The sequence below is a fragment of the Chiloscyllium plagiosum genome, unplaced genomic scaffold, assembly GCF_037043375.1.
Source record: "Chiloscyllium plagiosum isolate Xiang-an unplaced genomic scaffold, Cpla_swu_hap1 HiC_scaffold_44, whole genome shotgun sequence".
NCBI classification, from domain to species: Eukaryota; Metazoa; Chordata; class Chondrichthyes; order Orectolobiformes; family Hemiscylliidae; genus Chiloscyllium; species Chiloscyllium plagiosum.
Genome location: NW_028270182.1, coordinates 12466264 through 12486691, shown reverse-complemented (window position 1 = coordinate 12486691; position 20428 = coordinate 12466264). Strand labels below are relative to the sequence as shown.

At 46.3% G+C, this 20428-nt stretch overlaps 1 protein-coding gene across 1 annotated transcript; it reads left to right on the top strand.

Annotated features, from left to right (window-relative positions):
- Window positions 1-1519: 1519 nt before the first annotated feature.
- On the top strand, window positions 1520-17871 carry LOC122544400 (7SK snRNA methylphosphate capping enzyme-like). Its single transcript, XM_043683647.2, has 4 exons — window positions 1520-3251; window positions 8826-9044; window positions 11511-11637; window positions 13930-17871. Exons 1-4 carry the CDS (start codon window positions 1806-1808, stop codon window positions 13974-13976), a joined length of 1839 nt encoding a protein of 612 aa, XP_043539582.2. The 5' UTR covers window positions 1520-1805; the 3' UTR covers window positions 13977-17871.
- Window positions 17872-20428: the final 2557 nt, after the last annotated feature.

Sequence of the window (20428 nt, the reverse complement as noted above, 5' to 3'; positions counted from 1 at the left end):
GGAGAGGAGGGGGGGAGGGGGAGAGGAGGGGGGGAGGGGGAGAGGATAGGGAGGGGGAGAGGAGGGGGAGGGGAGGGGGGGCGTGGTACTGGAGGATGAGGAGGGGCGTGGAAGTGGACGGAGACTACAACTCCCATCGGGCACCGCTGCGGGCGGCGTCACGTGCGGGACCCGGATGTTGAGCCGGGCGCAAAAACCGACAAAAACACAACGTGCGACGGCGGAGAGGGATTTTTTTTTTTGATCTCCTCCTCTCCAACCCCCCCCCCCCCCCTCCCCTCCCTCCCTCCCTCCCTCTTTAACCCTCAGGAGCCGCGCCTGCTGCTGACGGCTCTGGCGCAGGGGAATCTCAACAATCCCCGCCGAGCCCATGAAGAGTCAGTGACGGCTCCCGGTTTCCCGTTTTGAAAGAAAAAGTCGGTTGTGTTTTCGTCGCGCGGAAGGAGAGAGAAGCGGCCGCGGCTGGCGCCTGAATAATGGAGGGAGGGAGGAGACAAAACAACAAACATCGGCGACGGACGATTCGTCGAAACCCCCCTTCACACCATCAACCCTGCGTTCCTCCCTCATCAACCCTCCCGTCCCCGCCTTAACGGGACAGCTCGACCCCCTTGTCTATCGAGCGACCACCCGAACCTCCGTTGCAAGCGTTGATTATTATACCTCTTGTTTTTGTTCTCTCTCTTTTAAATAAAACGTATTCCAACCCCCCCCCCAACCAACCCCCAAAGTCTGTGAAGACGGAGGCCTCGGCGGACCACCCCTCCCCCAACTTCTCCGCCGCGTCCCGCCTTCCAGAGGTGGGCGGAGCCGGGAGCGAGGTCCCCGCCAGCCGGGCCGACATCCCCCGTTCCGGATTGGACGGGGCCGGGAGGCGTCGCGCAGCGTGGGTGCCACCCCCTCGGCGCCGACTGGCCAGGGCGGCTGTCCGTCAGCCGAGGGGCGGTCCGACCGGGTTATAAAAGGAGACGCAAGCGCACTGTGAGGGGGAGAAAGGGGGTGGGGGGAGGGGTGAAGGGAAGGGTGAGAGAGAGAGAAAAAAAAACAGCGAGTGCGCCTAAGCAGCTCCAAGGGCTGGTGATCGAGTGGAGTTGGGTTGTTTGGTTGGGGAGGGGGGAAGAAAAGGAAAGTGATTTTAATTTTTTTTTAAAAAAAGTGGGTTAGGGACATTTCGAATCGAAGTGGTGGTGGGAAGGAAGGAAGGAGAAAGAGAAGGGGGGGGGGGGAGAGGTAAAGCAACCGTCCGACTTCCACCGAATGAATAAGCACGGTTCGTCGTTTGCGGATATATTTCCGCTTTAAGTTCCACAAACTTGACAATCGAGGCTTTAAAGTTGCCATTTTGTTGGGGGTGGGGGCAGGAAAGGGAAAGAAAATTCTCCTTCTCGGTCAGGTGGAAGACGAGAGGGGAGGGGGAGGGGAAGAAGCGGGGAGTCGATAAACAAAACCCGGGGAGGGGAGTGTAAGGTTGGGGGGGTGTGGGGGGGGAGGAGGTGAATTGATTGTTCGCTCAGGTCCCAGAAATATGAATAATTCATTTATGCTGATGAGACGCGCTGACGTCACGGACGACGTGGATTCCGTTAGAGGACGTAACGGCGACGTCGTGGACTGGTCTCAACCCGGGAGGGGGGAGGGGAGGCAGGGAAGTGGGACTTGCTGAGTCCCTGTTGCATGGGAGGTTACCACTGCTGGTGCTGTGCTGGGGGACTGGAGGGGGCGCTGTCACAGGAGGGAGCGCCGACGGTGCCAATCCAGAGTGCCAGGGCGACCCGGACGCCAGCGACGACCCCCTGTGCCCCTTAATGGCGACGTCGGTGAAGGACGATGCTGTCCGGGAGGTGACACTTCTCAAGCCTGAGTACCTGTCCGCCGTCGGAGTAGAGGATCTGTGCCATCGCCCAGGCAGGGTGCTAACGCCCGTCAGCGAGGAGGTCGCCCTGTCTCCCGGTGCCAAGGATGAGGATGAGAACACGGCGGAGCTGAGCCGGCCGAAGAACGGGCTCCAGCCCTTGCAGCAGCAGCGGGCCTTCAAGCGGAGGAATAGCCTGAACGTGGGCTTCAAGCACCCTGGGTTCAAGAGGAGGCGCCGTGTCAACTCTGACTGCGACCCAGTGCTGCCCAGCAACTTCCTGCTGGGTGGCAACATATTCGACCCGCTCAACCTCAACAGCCTGCTGGACGAGGATGTCAACAAGGCTCTCAATGCCGAGACCCCCAAGTCCTCGCCTCTGCCCAGCCGCAACCGTGACCCAGTGGAGATTCTCATCCCCAAGGACATCACCGACCCACTCAACCTCAACAACGACTCTGAGGTCCTGCCGTCGCCCCTGAAGCTGGGCCGCAAGAGGCGACACCGGCATTACCACCACCCGCCTGGCCAACCGCCTCAGTCTGCCGAACCAGCGGAGAGGAGCCAGGTTCCCCCGCTCGATCCCAGCGCCCGGGATTGCCCCGTGGGCCAGAACTCGGCAGCTGCAAACACGGGGCCGGGGAACTCTGAAGTACCAGTTGAGTCGGAGGGCCCCCAGCCCTATGAGCTCAACACCGTCATCAACTGCAGAGATGAGATTGTGTCGCCCGTCCTTCACGGCTCTGAGCAAGCTCCGACCGGAACCCGGCATCGCAAGCGGCGCCGGACTACCAGCAAGTCCGAGATGGGCAAGGTCCCTGCTGGCTCAGAGGAAGAGCCCAGGCTGCCAGGTGCTGATGCCAAGAAGTCGACGGCAGATAAGACGAAGGGCAAGTCGTCTCACCACCACCACCACCATCACCAACACCAGCAGCATAGCCTCCAGCGCCACTCCAGCTTGTACCGTGACGGCAAGGCCCAGCCCAACTTCCAGAGCAAACAGAAGCGGTTCCAATATGGCAACTACACCAAGTACTACGGCTACCGCAACCCCGGGCGCTGCGAGGACCCTCGGCTCGGCTTCTTCAAGCCTGAGTGGTTCCGGGGCAAGGACATCCTGGACCTGGGCTGCAACGTGGGCCACCTAACGCTCAGCATCGCCAAAGACTTGAAGCCCTCACGCATTGTGGGCATCGACATTGACGGTGGCCTCGTCCACACGGCCCGACAGAACATCCGCCATTTCCTGTCGCAGGACGTGCTGCCGTCGCAGGGCGATGGGCAGGTGAAGAGGTGTTTCCCACTGTCGCTGACCAAATGCAAGGGCCCGATCGTAGCCCCACCCGTGACTGTGGATCACTGTGTGACCGAGTTCCCCAATAACGTCACCTTCATCCAGGTGAGTGCATCTGGTAAGCTTTTTGTGGGGGAGGGAGGTTCACCTCAGCAGCTGGTGAAAAAGTAAAATATTTGGTATTGCAAAAAATCCCAGATGACGTCTTGAACCAAGCCACTTGGATGGGGTGTCCACCACACAAATTCCATCCAGGTCAACCGTGGGTGGTTTCTTTTACAAGATGGACAGTCACTTTGTGTTCTGTGGAAATTTTGATTTTTCACAGGGTTATCTTGACAGTGAATACATTCCTGCAGCCCAGGTACTCGAACAGGTATGACGTGTAAACAACCTTTTTATTCTCTCTGCGGATATTAAGACATAAGTGCATTCCAGGTCGTCGCCCAGGGGGCACTCCAAACGAAGAGGGTTTTTAAAATATTTCTCATTGCCCTGAAAAGTGAGGTGGCTACACGGCCGTTTCATGCCTTCAGAATGATTGTCTGAGTTCCTGTGAAACCATATGTATCAGGGGGGTTTTGAGTCAGTTTTAAAATAGTGCTTCTAGCCAATCCATGCTTAACATGAATATATGTTCCACTTTTCATTTGACCATGTGCCTTATCAAGTTTTCATGTCTGTAGCCAGCTGTTCAGCTTTTCTAATTGGAAATGGTGGCTGTACATGCCTTGCCTACAGCGTAGTTGTTGAGATTGGGGCTGCGGCCTATTCCTGTCCTGTTCTTTCCCCTCTGTCTGGTGAGATTTCCTTGCACTGAAAGTCCTGTCACTCAACAGGATGCGTGAAGTTTCTAGTTTGCCCACGAGGAGGTGCCCCGTGTACTGAGCAATCGATTGTTTCTCCAGCTTTCGATTCTGACCTCTGGGGCTGAATTGATGAGCTTTTCCAGCATCTAAAGTTAAACTTATCCACCAGCCCACCTTCACTCCTTTTGGGGAAGTAAAGTTAACGGCTCGAGATAATGCAAACCATGTAGTTTAATTTTCAAACTCCAATTCCTGGTGCCTCCTGCAAACAATGATCTAACAATGAGCTGCAAAAGCTGCTTGCAGTGTGTACAGATTCAAAATGTTCAGGAAAATCCTACAGAATAGCATCCCACTCAATTCAAAATTGATTGGTCCAATTGATGCAAATTTCAGTTCAGCAAACCTTGTATTAACTGGCACGTATGGGACCAGGAGTGGGCCTGTTGATCAAATGTTCCAGATAACCCAGAGGTCCACATGATCAATGTGAAAACACACATTAAATAACAGAAACTTAATGCAGGGGATATACACACAACTGCTTCACTTTACTCACAACATAAATCACTTGAATAATAATGCACCTTTGCATTAAATAAATCTTAACGGCACAGAGCCTTCTCATTCGCATCCTCAACTGACTACTTTGAAATCATGAAAATACAGTAATTTCATATTATTTGAGGTATATAATTTTTGCTGGTTTATCAAGAGTGCTGGTTCATAAATTGTCAGTGAAAACAGAGTTTGCTGTATTTGGAGATGACGACACCCTCCCCCTGAGAGCTTGTGATGCTGGGAGGTCTGTTCTCAGCACTCGTTTGGGTGAAATTGTGGTGGTTTGCTGCTTGTTATGTCCTGTTGCTTATGCACGATGCATCTTAAAAGTTTTACCACCTCCAAGGAGTGCAGTCACATCGTGGTTATGTTGCTGGACTAGTTATCTGACGGCAGCTTCAAATCCCAAACCAGGGAATTTAGATTTAGTTGATTAAACAAAATTTGGAATGAAAAAAAACTAGGAGTAACCATTGTGACAATGGTATTATTTGATTGTCATAAAACCCAATCTGATTCACTAATTCCTTTTTAGCGAAGGAAATTTGCTGTTTTACTTAGTCTAGTCTAACCTAGCCTAAATATGGCTAGAGGAAGGATGTTGTGAAACATGAATGGGTTCAGAAAAGATTTATAATGTTGTTTGGAATGGACGGTTTGAGCTATAGGTAGGGGCTGAATAGGCTGGTGTGTTGGAGGCTGAGGAATGACTGTATAGAGGTTGATAAAATCATGTAGTATGGACAGGATGAATAGCTAAGGTCTTTCTCCCAGGGTAGGGGAGTCCAAAACTAGAGGGCATAGGTTTAAGGTGAGAGGGAAAGGATTTGAAAGGGACCTAAGAGGCAGCCTTTTCACGCAGAGGGTGGTATATGGAATTAGGTGAAAAAGGAAATGGTTGAGACGGGTACAGTGATAATATTGAAAAGACATTTGGACAGTATATGGAAAAGGAAAATTTAGAGGGATATGAGCCAAATGCAGGCCAATGCAATACTGTCAGTTTGGGAAATCTGGTCAGCGTGGATCAGTTGGTTTGAAGGGTGTTGTACAGCTCTGACTGCGGACCCAAAGTAATGTAGCTTCCTGAAATTGCTGATTGAGACGTCAGCTGTGTTTTAGAAAGGAGCTCACCACCAGCAACTCTTCGAGCAACAGGGAATGGGCAGAAATATTTGCCCCCTATCCTGTTAACAAATTGTCTTTACGGTGATTTGAGACCTGATTGCTTTAGGATGTTGCTTTAAGACTTGAGAGGCTCCACCTAGGACTGGCCTTCTGCATATTTATGATAAGCAGCCCACATCTATTTCTGTGCATGTTTGTTACTTCATTTTACGTATTTGCCACGAGCATTAATTACAATCACCTTCCAGTAGACCATTTCAAATCATTCTTTTTTAAACCTATCCATTCAGTTGTTTGCAGTGCAGCAGATGGTTGCCTCTGAGTTCAGTTCAAGGCTGAATGGTCCAGTTTTAATTTGGGAGATTGGCTCAAGGAGACAGTTTGATCTGGAGTGAGTTGCTTTAATCCTCAAACACCTTTTTGAGCAAGAGGATGTTTGGTATGAAGGTACTGTGAAAGCTCTGCCACTATCTTTCCCACTTTTACAGAGGGTTTGGTAGCGGTGACTTTGAAGGGTAGGGCTGGGGGAAAAAGGAGATTGAAAACCGAAGAAAGGATGGAGAGGAGTTTATTCAAATGTGAACTTTGGCACCCTACAGATTTTTGTTCCTGCACGGGATGTGGACCTTACTGGCAAGGAAGCAATTGTCACCCATTCCTAATTGCCCTCGAATAGAGTGCCTTGCTAGGCCATTTCAGAGGACAGTAAATAATCAGGTGTAGGCCAAATGGAGTAAGGATGACCAGGCAGAGAGTATGATGAACTAGGTGTGTTTTCTAATACCATTCGCATTAGTTTTGCTGCTATCGTAAGATATTTTTTTAAAGTTCCATGTATTGTTGATTCCATGTTTGAACCATCTCTCACATTTGGCTTCAAACCAATGTGTCCAGCGTATTAGCCTGGAACTGTAGATTACCAGTCCAGTGACATTTCCATAATGCCACTTAACTTCAGGCCTGCACACCCACTGTTTATCGTCCCTTCTTTCTGCTGGATCTGCGGAAGCAAAGCATAGACCAGAGGAAGCAAGAGGCTGTCCTACCTGTCCACCCTGTTTGTATTCATCATGGCTAATTAGCTACCTCTTATTATGGAGGGTCGGGTAGGGATGTTGGAATTGGAACACCTGCTTATATGTTAATAAAAGGATCATTGGGTTCCAGCTAGGTTGGGTGTATGTGGGGACCAAGGTAGCTATTGGGATGCAGTGATAGCATCAGCAGGTTAGAGTTCCAGAATAGAGTCCCACCTACCTGGGACATGTGCTAAAACATCTCTGAACAGATTGCTTACTTGTTCTCCATATAATTATTTTAACAAGTGTGGTGGAGTTTTCCGATGGGAGAGTTGAAGTAATGTGATTAGAAGTGTATATTCCTGGATTCGTATAATCAATGTTGAAAATACTACTTTTCCCCCATTGTCCTTTATGACATCAGTATCCAAAGACCTATGAATCTGTGTTTATACCTGCTCAATGACTGAGCCTTTTCCACCCTTGGGTGCAGAATTTCCTTAGTGTTACGTTGTGGAAAAAGGAGGGCAGTGAATGGATTAACTGTGGAAGATAAGGTACCTTACAAATTGGTGATCTCATTTGCAGTTAAAGCCAGAGTTGCTGAACAGTTTTCAGTGGTTCTGGCATGCACAGGCAGTTATGATTGGGACCACCTTGTGAGTAACTGTGCAGATTCATGTAGCTCAGTTTGTAACTAGAAGCTTAGTCATTGACAAGTGAGAACCAACTTCAGCAAATTTCAGTGGATGGTGTGCCCTTGGTCCTGACCTATTGGCCTGGGACTTAGTAGTGAATCATGGGATTTTGCCATTCCCATCTGTATTGTTATTTTTCAGCTTGACCCTCCCCTCTCCTATTTTGTGTCTGCTTCTTTCTAAACTCTAATTTCATGTACTTTGTACTCTTCCTGAAGCTGGGCTTCAGATCTGCTCTAACTGGATGGGATTTGCCTTTTCATACAGTCATCCCTCAGGCAATCTGAAGTTTTAATGTGTACAGATCATTGCAGATGACGCGATCGACAAGTTTGTCATCTGAAGTTTTACTTGGATAGTGGGAGAAAGTGAGGGCTACAGACGCTGGAGATCAGATCGAGAGTGTGTTGCAGAAAAGCGCAGCAGGTCAGGCAGCATCTGAGCAGCAGGAGAATCGATGTTTTGGGCTTAAACCCTTATTCAAGAATTCCTGATGAAGGGCTTATGCCCAAAATGTCAATTCTCCTGCTCCTCTGATGCTGCCTGACCAGTTGTGTTTATCCAGTGCCATGCTCTCGACTCTGTGCTTGCATAGTGCCTCACTACGTGTTAGACATCCCAGACCCAGCTTCAATTGTTGGCAGATACAGCAGCTGAAGTTTGCCTGCCAACAGCAGTGGGATGAGAGGCTGCTTTGCCTGTTGGTGATTGCAAGGGTCAATGAGTGTTGACAAGAGCACGAGGATGCCCTCTGCTCTTTAACTGGACCCTGGGATCTTTTAATGTGCACTGTAATGAGATGGGGCATGAGTTTTCAACAAGAACAGAGCATACCTTGAGTAGTAGTGCACCACTGCCAAGTTATAGATTCAATGATGAAACACATCTTGACCCACCACCTTCAAACTGTGCACAGTGATAACAATTTGTCCAAGCTGACAGGCAATGTATCTTTTTGGAGGTATGACTGAATTTATCTTAATTTGCCATTCATATTTTGCAGCAGGGCTATCAGATGAGTGTGTGCAAAGCCAAACTAATTCCTAGTCCAAGGAGTGCTGAAGACCGAATTCTAGCAATCAATCCTACTCCAGCCTCCTGCCTGAGGGCCAATAGATGCAGATCAAATCCAAGTCATTCCTTGTTTCTGTGGCAAGTAGATACTACTTTCAGCCACTGAAACAATTGGAAGACTTTGACCCTGCTGTGAAACTGATTCTGGGTTTCTCAAATTGCCTTCAGGCTGTAATTCCAGACAGAGATCCAATGGTATATTCAGCCCCTACACGAGATAAATTGTGGGCCGAAGGGCCCATTCTTCTGCTGTCCTGTCCTCATCTCGCTGAGTGGAGTGCAAGCCTGTTAGTCTGTATGTTATGTTGGCTGCTGATTTCAGCTGTGTTTGTGTCTAGGGTATTTCAATTTTTTTTTTTTAAATACTCTCTCTCTTCCTTTTCCTGACAGGGAAACTACGTGCTGGAGAAGGATGAATTGCTGGAGACGCAGAGGCCAGAGTACGATGTCATTCTGTGCCTAAGTTTGACAAAATGGATTCATCTCAACTGGGGCGACGAGGGGCTCAAACGGATGTTCAAACGCATTTACAGGCATCTGCGGCCTGGTGGCATTTTCATCCTGGAGCCGCAGCCCTGGTCGTCTTATGGGAAGCGGCGGAAAATTACGGTGAGGTTTTTTTTTGAAAAAGCATAATTGTTTGCGGCATTTTGGCACTGCTGACTGTGTTCAATGTCTATTGCCCGTTTCTGATTATCCGTCAGAAAATGTTGGTGAACCACAGCCGTCCGTCTAAGTACAACCTCCATGTGGTTGAGCGGAGAGTTCTAGGATCCAGTGAAAGAACAGTGATATAATTGTAAACAAGTGGCTTGGAGTGGGTGGAGCTTACTGGTGGTAGGGGGTTTTCCTGTATGTCTGCTACTCTTCTAGGTGCTAGTGGACATTGATTTGGAAGATTTTGTCGTGAGAGGGGGCTGTACTTTTGTCTACATATCTTCGGGTAATATTGTGACAAGGAGGATTATAAAAGAAGGTTTACACTTGCAGCAGCTGTCTGCCACACCTGTATGTATATCATCTGTACATGAGAAACCTTTGGAATGAAAAAGTCAGCAAATTTCCATGTATCACCTTGTGGCTGAACTATACAGAGCAATGGTTTCCCTCAACTTTGGTCACTTGGTATGCTTCTGTTGGGAACAGCGCTGCTAGTTAAAGTGGGGATGAACAATCAGGATTGTTGTTCCCTGTTTAGTTTTGGACATTGAGAGTGGATTCTCAGCTGTGATAGTGTCTCCTGTTCCAATGTCCAAGCCATTGCCTGGAGTATGTGAAGGTGTGTTGGAAAGCCATAGCTGCTGACTGACCCCTATCCCAGCCAGAGATGACAACAGTCAGGAAACAGTGGCACCATCAAGGCAGGGAGGGTTCTTGTCCACTTGAACATGTTGTTTGAGGTTAAGTAATCTTAATTGTCCTTAACAATGGACAACAGGCGACAATGTAAATTTAAATCCAAATTGGTGGACTGAGAGTAGCGTGGGTCTTGCAGCTGCTCCTGAGATTCTAGCTTATTTCTAGATTTGCTTCTAGATTTGTTACAGTTGTGACATTTCAGTAGTGCAATAAATTTTTTCTGATTTATTTTTGATTGTAAGTACATGAATAAGAAATGTTTGGAGGGCTATGGGCCAAGTGCAGGCAGGCTGGGACTAGTTTAGTTTGGGATTATGGTTGGCATGGACTAGTTGGACCGAAGGGTCTCTTTCCGCGCTGTATGACTGTGATTCCTATAATTGTTTATGAGGGCACCCTCTGAAATTGAACTGCTCCCAAATGTTGTGAAATCATCGTGACATTTTTTTTATACTTGTGGACTTGATCAGAAACCAGATGAGAGAGATCTTTAATTACTTGAGTCATTCCTATTTGAGCTGTATTGCAACTGTTATAACTCAGTTAATCTGTACAATATCCAGGCTTGGACTGTCAAGTGGCAACTAGGATTTGCGCCACATAAATATCAGGCTATGACCATCACTAATAAGAGACAATCTATCCAACACCCCTTGACATTCAGTGGTGTTACCAACACTGAATCCCCCACTATCAACATCCTGGGGGTTATCATTGACCAGAAACTCAACTGGACTCACCACGTAAATAGTGTAGCTACAAGAGCAGGTCAGAGGCTAGGAATACTGTGGTGGGTAACTCACCTCCTGACTCCCCAAAGCCTTTCCACCATCTACAAGGCACAAATCAGGAGTGTGATGGAATGCTCCCTACTTGCCTGGGTGAGTGCGGCCCCAAGAACACTCAAGAACAAAGCTTGATTGGCACCACATCCACTCCCTCCACCACCGACACTTAGTACACATGGCTGCTACTATCTACAAGATACACTGCAGAAATTCAGCAAAGATCCTCAGACAGCATCTTCCAAATCCATGATCGATTTCATCTAGAAGGACAAGGGAAGCAGATATATGGGAACACCACCACCACTCTCCAAGACACTCGTCATCCTGACTTGGAAATGTATCGCCGTACCTTTGCTGTCGCTGGATCAAAATCCTGGAATTCTTTTCCTAATGGCATTGTGGGCCATCCCAGAGCAGGTGGACTGCAGTGATTCAAGAAGGCAGCTCACTACCACCTTCTCAAGGGCAGCTCAGAATTGGCAATAAATGCTGGGCCCAGCCAGCAATGCCCACAGCCTACAAATGAATAAAGGAAAAATAATGTCCGAGCTCCACAGCTAGCTTGAAACTTGTGATCCCGTTTAGGGTCCCAACCCTATTTTGGGATGTCCTGCACTAAATTTCGGTTTCATCAATTACAGTTTGGATTTCACACTGCCTCAGTCCTAGATCCTGGGTGCTCCTGCACTGAGATCTCACTTGTATATTTATAGTCTGAGATTTTGAGAGAGTTCACACCACCCGAGAGTTGATCCTGCTTCACCAGGTAAAGACGAATCGATTCAGGACTGAATTCCAATAGAATGTTGTTATTGCTGTTTCACAAGATCTGTCAATTTCAAGTGTTAAAGGTTATGCCGAGTAATAAAATTATTCATTTCAGTTGATTCTTGTTGCCCTTCTAAAAGATCTGTTTGTGTTTTCCCAGGAGACAATCTACAAGAACTACTATAAGATTATCTTTAAACCGGATCAGTTTACGTCTTATCTGTTGTCCCCAGAGGTTGGGTTTTCCAGTTACGAACTGGTGGGAACACCTCAAAGCACATCTAAAGGTAAGGGATGTATTTAAAGGCCACATGGCTTCAGCGCTGCTTATTGGAACTCTGCAATTTAGATTGCTGCTGCAGCTGAAGCAGCTTTTCGATGATGCAGGCACACACTAGAATGTGTTAGTGCTATCATTTTAGAAAGAAATGGGTTGAATGGCAGCCTACTGTGTTGAGATTCTGATCGTACGAAATTGGAAACCAGAGAGAAGACCATAACAGGTGAGAAGACAGAGACCATGGGGTGGCACAATGGCTCAGTAGTTAGCATTGCTGTCTCTCAGTGCCAGGGACCCGGTTCCATTCCACCCTCTGGCGACTGTCTAGATGGAGTTTACACGTTCTCCCCGTGTCTGCGTGGGTTTCCTCCAGGTGCTCTGGTTTCCTCCCACAGTCCAAAGATGTGCAGGTTGGGGTGGACTGGCCATGCTAAGTTGCCCTGTAATGTCCAGAGATGTGCAGGTTAGGTGGGTTAGCCATGGGAAATGCAGGGATAGAGTAGGTAGGTGGGCAAGTTTGGGTAGGGTGTTCTTTGGAGGGTCAGTGTAGGCTTGATGGGCCGAATGGTCTGCTTCCACATTGTACGGATTCTATACATTGATACAAATACTCATTGGGTTAGGCAGTGTAGTAAAGTGAGAAGCTGGGGTTAATTTTTCAGGTCAAAATTACTTCTGATGAAAGGCTCATTGATTTTTAACATTAATTCTCTGTCCAATGATGTCTGACCTGAATATTTTTCGCATCTGCTGTTAGCATTCATAGTCGTAGAGTCATAGAGATGTACAGCACGGAAATAGACCCAACAATCCAACCGTCCATGCCAACCAGATATCCCAACCCAATCTAGTCCCACCTGGCCCATATCATTCCAAACCCTTCCTATTCATGTACCCATCCAGATGGCTTTAAATGTTGCAATTGTACTAACTTCCACCACTTCCTTTGGCAGCTCATTCCATACATGTACCACCCTCTGCGTGAAAAGGTTGCCCCTTCAGTCTCTTTTATATTTTTCCCCTCTCACCTTAAACCTATGCCCTCTAGTTCTGGACTCCCCCACCCCAGGGAAAAGACTTTGTTTATTTATCCCATCCATGCCCCTCATGATTTTATAATCCTATTTAAGGTCACCCCTCAGCCTCCGACACACGAGGGAAAATAGCCCCAGCCTATTCAACCCCTCCCTATCGCTCAAATCCTCCAGCCCTGGCAACATCCTTGTAAATCTTTTCTGACCCCTTTCAAGTTTCACAACATCTTTCCGATAGGAAGGAGACCAGAAGTGCCTGCAATATTCCAACAGTGGCCTAACCAATGTCCTGAACAGCTGCAACATGACCTCCCAACTCCTATATTGAATGCATTGACCAATAAAGACAAGTTTACTAAATGCCTTCTTCACTATACTATCTACCTGCAACTCCACTTTCAAGGAGCTATGAACCTGCACTCCAAGGTCCCTGCGTTCAGCAACACTCCCTCGGACCTTACCATTAAGTGTACAAGTCCTGCTAAGATTTGCTTTCCCAAAATGCAGTACCTCACATTTATCTAAATTAAAGTCCATCTGCCACTTCTCAGCCCATTAGCCTATCTGGTCAAGATCCTGTTGTAATCTGAGGTAACCCTCTTCGCTGTCCACTACACCCTCCAATTTTGGTGTCATCTGCAAACTTACTAACTATACCTCCTATGCTCACATCCAAGTGATTTATATAAATGATAAAGTAGTGCACCAATCCTTGTGGCACTCCACTGGTCACAGGCCTCCAGTCTGGAAAAACAACCATCCACCACCACCCTCTGTCTTCTACCTTTTGAGCCAGTTCTGTATCAAAATGGCTAGTTTTCTCTGTATTCCATGAGATCTAACTTTGCTGACCAGTCTTCCATGGGGAACCTTGTTTGAACGCCTTACTGAAGTCCATATAGATCATGTCCACCACTCTGCCCTCATCAATCCACTTGGTTACTACTTCAAAAAAACTCACTGAAGTTAGTGAGACACAATTTCCTGCTCACAAAGCCATGTTGACTCTAACTAGTCCTTGTTTTTCCGAATACATGTAAATTCCGTCCCTCCGGATTCCCTCCAACAACTTGTCCACCACTGATGTCCAGTAACTTTATTGTTATGCAATTGTTGCCAAACTTGAGTGGGTTTAAAGGGGAATAAATAAAGGAATGTTACGATTTGGTTTGTCTTCCCTGAACAGATGCTGACTTTATCTATTTTAGATTTAGTTCTTTTGATTCACCTGAATGTTGCAACTAAGCAGCTGTTTTCCTCCACAGGGTTCCAGCGGCCGGTTTACCTCTTTCACAAAGGGTCATCCATCTAGTGCGAACTAAGACTTCCAAAGCCAGCTCCTGGCTGCTATTTCAGTTTCTTTTGTCCATCAATGGCTCTTTCCCGACCATCTCCTCTCTCTTGTCGAAGCCAGTGGAAGACCCTGCACGGGACACGTGGTCTATCGTCATGAGCACTGCCTTTTTTTTTCCGTTTGTTTTAAATTGACAAGCTGTTAATCTCGATCTGCTTCACATAAAAGCCTCAATGAATGTATAAAGAGAAAGGAAACGCATACTAGGGTTACAAAAAAAACTGCATTTGCTGGCTTCAGGCACCTCTTGGGTGGGGAAGGGAGCACGTGACTTATTTTCGAAAGTGTAACTTCTGCTCTTGAATTCACAGTGCGCCAACACTGTCAGCATTGCCTCTAGGAGAGTTTCAGCCCCTTTTTCTGACAAAGCCCCATTGTTTGGTTATGTGGGAATGCACGGATTTCTTGTGGAGTGGCAGGGGGAGGAATATCTATTAAACACGGAGAGACATCACAGATGAAACTATCACAATGGCCCTACGTACTGTTGCATTGTTTTAATATCATAACCTCCAGTGCGTCAGCCACTTGTCCATAGGGTAATTTGACACTTCTCTCTCTTCACCCAATCTTCACCAAAAAAGAAAGTTTTGCTGGACATTATAAACCAGCCAAACCCTGAAACCAGTTGGGCTTGTAGATGCAACTAAAATCATCCATTGTTATTCTGTTAGAATGATTGGCCATGAATTTGGAGACATGGTCATGTTGAGCTGTGTGCAGACCCTTGCCATGTGGTGGTGACCATTTCCATTGCCCTGGTTGGTATGAGCACAGGATGTGAGCAATGTTGAGTTTGAGATTGATCCAAAACTTTATGGCCAGTGGTCTGGAATAGTCACTTGTAACTTCTAACAGTTTCCGCAGTTGGTACTGCTACATCTTTTTGTCGTTTTCCCCCCTGCCTCAAACCAGGCAGATGCGCTTTTCAGCTGTTCCAAATCCCTCAGTGGTGTTGAGGAAGGTGATTTTTGTTTTCTCATCTCTCTTTATCGTCTTGATGTCCAAAAACTCAAATGTTACATCGACCCTTTTTTTTTCCTCAGTAAATCTGAGCTGGGTTATTGAAACCCTGTACGTGCAGCGCTAAGACTTAGGTAAAAGTGAGCAGCATGTGCGATAGCAACAAGTATTAGAGTGGGGTTAAGAGGTCTGAGCACTGTAGTCAGGACTTGCTTTGAAATGCTTACCTATAAGCGCTGTGTGCTTCAGCAAGCTCTGGTTTGCATTTCTCCCCCAGATTGTAACTATCAAGTCAGCAGAACCAAGTGGAATTATTTTAATGTGAAACGCCTGTCATTTTTCCCTTATCCCTCCCACACGCACGTTTGTTCGAATCTTTCAGGCCAGCGTTTGGTCTGATCAACTAATCAGCTAATAGCAGAGTGGGATGATAGTCCTAGATGTGACTAGTGACTTTTTCAATAAATAAACTCCTCAGATTTTGACACGTTTTTGTGTGTGTGTGTGTGAGAGAGAGAGAGAGAGAGAGAATGAGTAACAATGAGATTTGATAACAAGTGAAACATTTGGAGATTACTTTGTTTTAAAGTAAGAACTCTTGAAAAATATTAATTGCAAGAACATGATGCAGCAATTGTGGGGGGGGAGGTGTACTGCACCTTTTTTGGTTCTGCCATTCTATAAAATTCCTGAAAGCCAACTACTTAGAAATGACTCCAAACCTCATGCACTCGTGTGTGTGTGTGTGTGTGTGTGTGTGTGTGTGTGTGCGCGCGCGTGTATGTGTCTCTCTCTGTCTGTCTGTCTGTCTGTATATATACTGGAGTAGTTTTTACTGCTCAAAAACCCTTTCACTCCTTGCGCTGACCCCCCTCCACCATCCCCAAAAAGAAATTTTGTAAACAGGCGCTAATCTATGAAGGTACAGAATAAAGTGCATGTTAGCATTTCCCCCCCCCCCCCCCACCTCATCTGGACCAATGAGCTAGACTTGATAAGTTGGATCCATGCAGTAACCCTTTGCCATGCATTTGTTGCTATGCACTGTAAATATTCCTGCAGTACAGTACAGAAATGATGCTTTTGTAATTTTCTTTCTAAGGTTAAGAGGTTTCCTGACTTCATTCAGTGCTTTGTTTCAACATCCATAACCTTCTGACTGCTCTCATCCTAACCCAATTTTCATCTTGGCTCTCCTATGTTCCTGTTGAAAAGGCCATTGTGCTGGTTATTTTCTTAAACATTTTTTTCGTGGGATGGGGTGGGGGTGGGTTTGAGAATTGGGTAGATCCAGTGCTTCATGTTAAAATAAGGGGTTTCTTTTTTTTTCTCTGCTGTTGGGGAGGGAAAAAGGGGTGGAATAAAGCTCATGGCCTTGCCAGTGTTTTGGGTCTGCGCAGACCCCGGGATCCAAGGAGAGTTAAACATTCTGTTGTGCTTTTACAAAGAATTTTTATTTTTGTTTCCACTTCTCATTGACAGACCAGTTCAAACCTTGGGCCAGAGCTGCATGTGCTAGGTAAACGTTGTTTCACTGTTATCTTCTAACAGTGACCTTCTGTCCATTTTTGTGCATTCTAGAATCCACCCACTAGACAACCTGGTGGTGAGGTTCCGTCGCCATCCCTTATTTGACCCATTGGTTCAAAGGATCAGTATTAAACGCAAAGGGATAGATCTGTGGGAAGTTTGATTCTGATCTGGAGCTCTCAGCACAGTTTGCCAATCGTTACTGGCTGTGATTGATTAGGTAGGGAATCTGAGAATTCTGGACTCGAGTCAAACCAGAGGCATGTTTTGTGTGTCAATTTTATCACAATTGTTGACAGGCACTTAGTTATCTTTTTGGATTAGAACTCACCCCTGGCAAAGATCACCCCAAGAATTCACCTCTAGCTCACTTGCTGACAATATTTCTTTTTCCTTGGAACTTGTCTAATGGCTGTTCAAGTTGGGGGTTTTAGAACACGTTCTTTCTTAATCTGGGTTTGAAGTGTATGGACTTCAAGGAGTCTTATTCCTTTATTTTAAAGGGAGCAAGTTTTACATGCACATTGAATTTGCCTTTTTTTTTCAGATTAAGGCACTTCTTGAATATGTACCTAGCAGCACCGAACCTTTCCCTTCAAGAATGCATCCAGTCAGATTGGCCCTAAACTGCCTGTAATGAACTTCCAACCTCACCATTCTCCCACTGTTCATTTGCAATGTCCAGTGGCTGAATAGCGTGTACAACCCTGTGTAGGTGTCTCATTTCGAGCTGATTACAGTCACTGTTTTGTCTCTCTGCTCCTGCCCCCACCCCTGTGATTTCTCTGCCTTTTTCCAATATCTCTTACAGGCTTAGCCAATCCCTTTTCCAATGAGCAACTGCAATGAAAGGTGCTCCTGAGGAGGAACTCCTGTGGCTGCCTTAACACCTGGAGTGCAGCAAACCATTTTGGCGTGAGCAGGTTTAGCAGCAGTCTCAGCCCATTGGTACTTGCACTGGTCTCTCAATTTGTCTTTTGTTTTTAATTAAGCCATGGCTTGTAAACGAGGTGCTTTCTCCAACTATTTACCAGCTCCGTACAGGAACTTATTTCTTCAGTGTGATAAACTGTATCTTTGACAACTGGTTCACTGCAGCTTCCAAACAGGGAGGGGAGGGTGGGGAAGGCAACTGTATGTACATGTCTGCATTACAGGGGGTGGTTAAGTGCAAATAAACTTGAGATTCTAGATTTTTAAGAAAAAAAAGTAAATAAAATGTTGTCTTTGATAAAAAGTTTCAGGAAAAAAATTGTCATTTGTGAATTTTTGTAAAAAAAAGATAAAACCAAATGCTGCAAAAATCCAATGTCAAACATACATCAAGTGTCATTACAATAAAGGAATACAAAGTGTTAAACTGGCTGCTGTCTTTTGTTTTCACATTAACTCGTCGCTTGTATATTACAACTGTGCTCTTATCCTAACAAACCTCCTGAACTGTGGAGCAAACTTGAGGGCCTGTTGAGGTTCTAGCCTTTGGTTACCAAGTGTACCTTTGCTGTTCTACTTGTTCACCACCATCAGCCAGCTGTGGGGGTGGTTATTATAACTGGAACCTTTGGCTGGAGTTTGAGGGCAGATTCAGTAGGTTGTACCAATAATCCATTATAAAATGTAGAAGAATAAGAGGTGATATAAATGAGAACTCCATGAAGGCTGGTATCCCATCACCTAGTTCCATGTGCATTTATTTGACACTGACCCAGCTCTGAGAGTGAGCAGAATCCCAGTTTCTGCTGGCTCAATAACGTCCTTTTTGGAAAGGAAATCCAGGCAGATTTTTATTAATTTATTCCATATTCTAACAGTTATGATGGGACTTGAACCAGTGTCACCAGAGAATCAACCTGTCTGAATACTAAACCTGTAACATTACCACTACACCATTGTCCTCCCTCTCTGTTTATATTTTTTTTATTTTATTGAACAGAAGAGTTTACAAAACAATTAACATTTAACAGCTGTATACAGAGAAACAGCAATTTTACGAGGGAGAGGAGCAGCAAAGCCAAACTCCAAACCCCACCGTTCAACCAATTTTCAGGGAAATTAAGTCAAACCTCAAATCCCACTTTCAGTCATCACAAAAAAAGATGTAACAAATACAAGAAAGTCCAATTAGATAAGAAACCGTGTATATAGAATACAGAACCCCCCACCCCCAGCAAGCTTCCTGTCCATCCCTCCCACCTTCTCTCCTGTTTGTCTCTGTAAGCCAAGGCTCCCTAATTGGACCAGATCAACAATCACAGTCAGGGAACTCATATTCTGAGGTCCACCTGGCTGACATTGATTCAATCACTGCATTCCCCCCCTCCCCCTCGAAGTTGTGAGACGAAGGTCTGTTCCTTTTCCAGTTCCTTCTCAGGCATTTTTGCACCAGTCCCGGTTCCTCTGACTTTGCCTCGGATGCTACCTTTGTGGACTGGACCATAGCCCGCCTCTTGTGCGTGGAGTGACTCAGCTGAAGCTCATCTTCTGGTGGTAACAGCTTTGAGGCTGTGACATCTCATGTCCAACTCATCCTCCGAGGTTTCTTCAATGCCAGGCTGTGGGGGAGAGCTCATCAGTTCTGACAGCTTTGCTGGATGACCTGAGGGGCTGGATATGTTTTGCTCATGCCCTATTTGCGAGATTATAGCTTTCGTGTGGTCCTCATGCTTGTTCAGGACCGCCTCTCCTATGTAAACTTTATACATTACAGGGCTTGACCTTGCATTGATCGTGTCTCTTACCCATGCAGGGCCAATTTGTGGTTTGACACCAAACTTTGGAGTAATTGCCTCTCTTGCTTAGAGGAGTCTTCTATCCAGCATTAGACTATCCTTGTATGCCGAGTGCCATCTGACTAGGAAATACTCAAATTCCCGGCTGGTAAATAAAGGCCCATTGTTTGTGACCCAACAACTCTGGGACTCAAGGTGAAAGTGAGGACTGCAGATGCTGGAGATTAGAGTGGTGCTGGAAAAGCACACCAGGTCAGGCAGCATCTGAGTAGCAGGAAGATTGACATTTCGGGCAAATGTTCGCAACTTTTCAATTGGCCTTCCCACGTTCGACGAGTGAACTCTACGCGCATCCCACCACTTTGAATCGGTGTCCATAATGACTAAAAACATTGAGCCCATGAAAGAGCCAGCACAGTTGATGTGTAACTGAGTCCAGGGTTTGTCCACTCATTCCCATGAATGTGAGGGAGCTGTTGTTGGTAATTTTTCCAGTCTGGACACTGTCCCGTCAACGTGGCTGTGTTGGCACCCAAACCCAGTCACCAGACGCAATTTCTCGCCAACAGTTTGGAAACCCCTAGATGACCCACTGGGAAGGCGATGGATCATGGTATTGTCGTTCATGTCTTGTTTAAATCCTTCTCTCACTTCTTGCTCCATAGTTTGAAATCCTCTACCCTAGGGGAAAAGACACCCACCATTCACCTTATCTATACCCTGCATGGTTTTATAAACCTCTATAAGGTCAGCCCTCAGCCTCCTACACTCCACTGAAAAAAGCCCCAGCCTACCCAGCCTCTTCCCTTAATTCAAGCCCTTTATTTTTGGCAACATCCTGGTAAATCTCTTCTGAACTTTCTCCAGCTGAATAATATCCTATTACAGGATGACCAGAACTGCACACAGTTCAGAAAAGGCCTCACCAATGTTCTATACAACCGCAACATGACATCCCAACTCATATTTGCCCCATGGTTAACAAAAAAAAGTCAGCTTTGAATTTAACAAATGATACAGTTTCAGTTATCATTCCTTACTTTACTGAAGTCTGGTTAATTCTGACCCGTTTCTAGGGGTGTGGGTTGAATTCCTGACATTCACCTTTGCTTGTCTTATGAAGAGAGACTGTGAAGTTTGGGCCTAGATATCTTGAGAAGTGTCAATTTTACAGAGGAGGAGATGGTC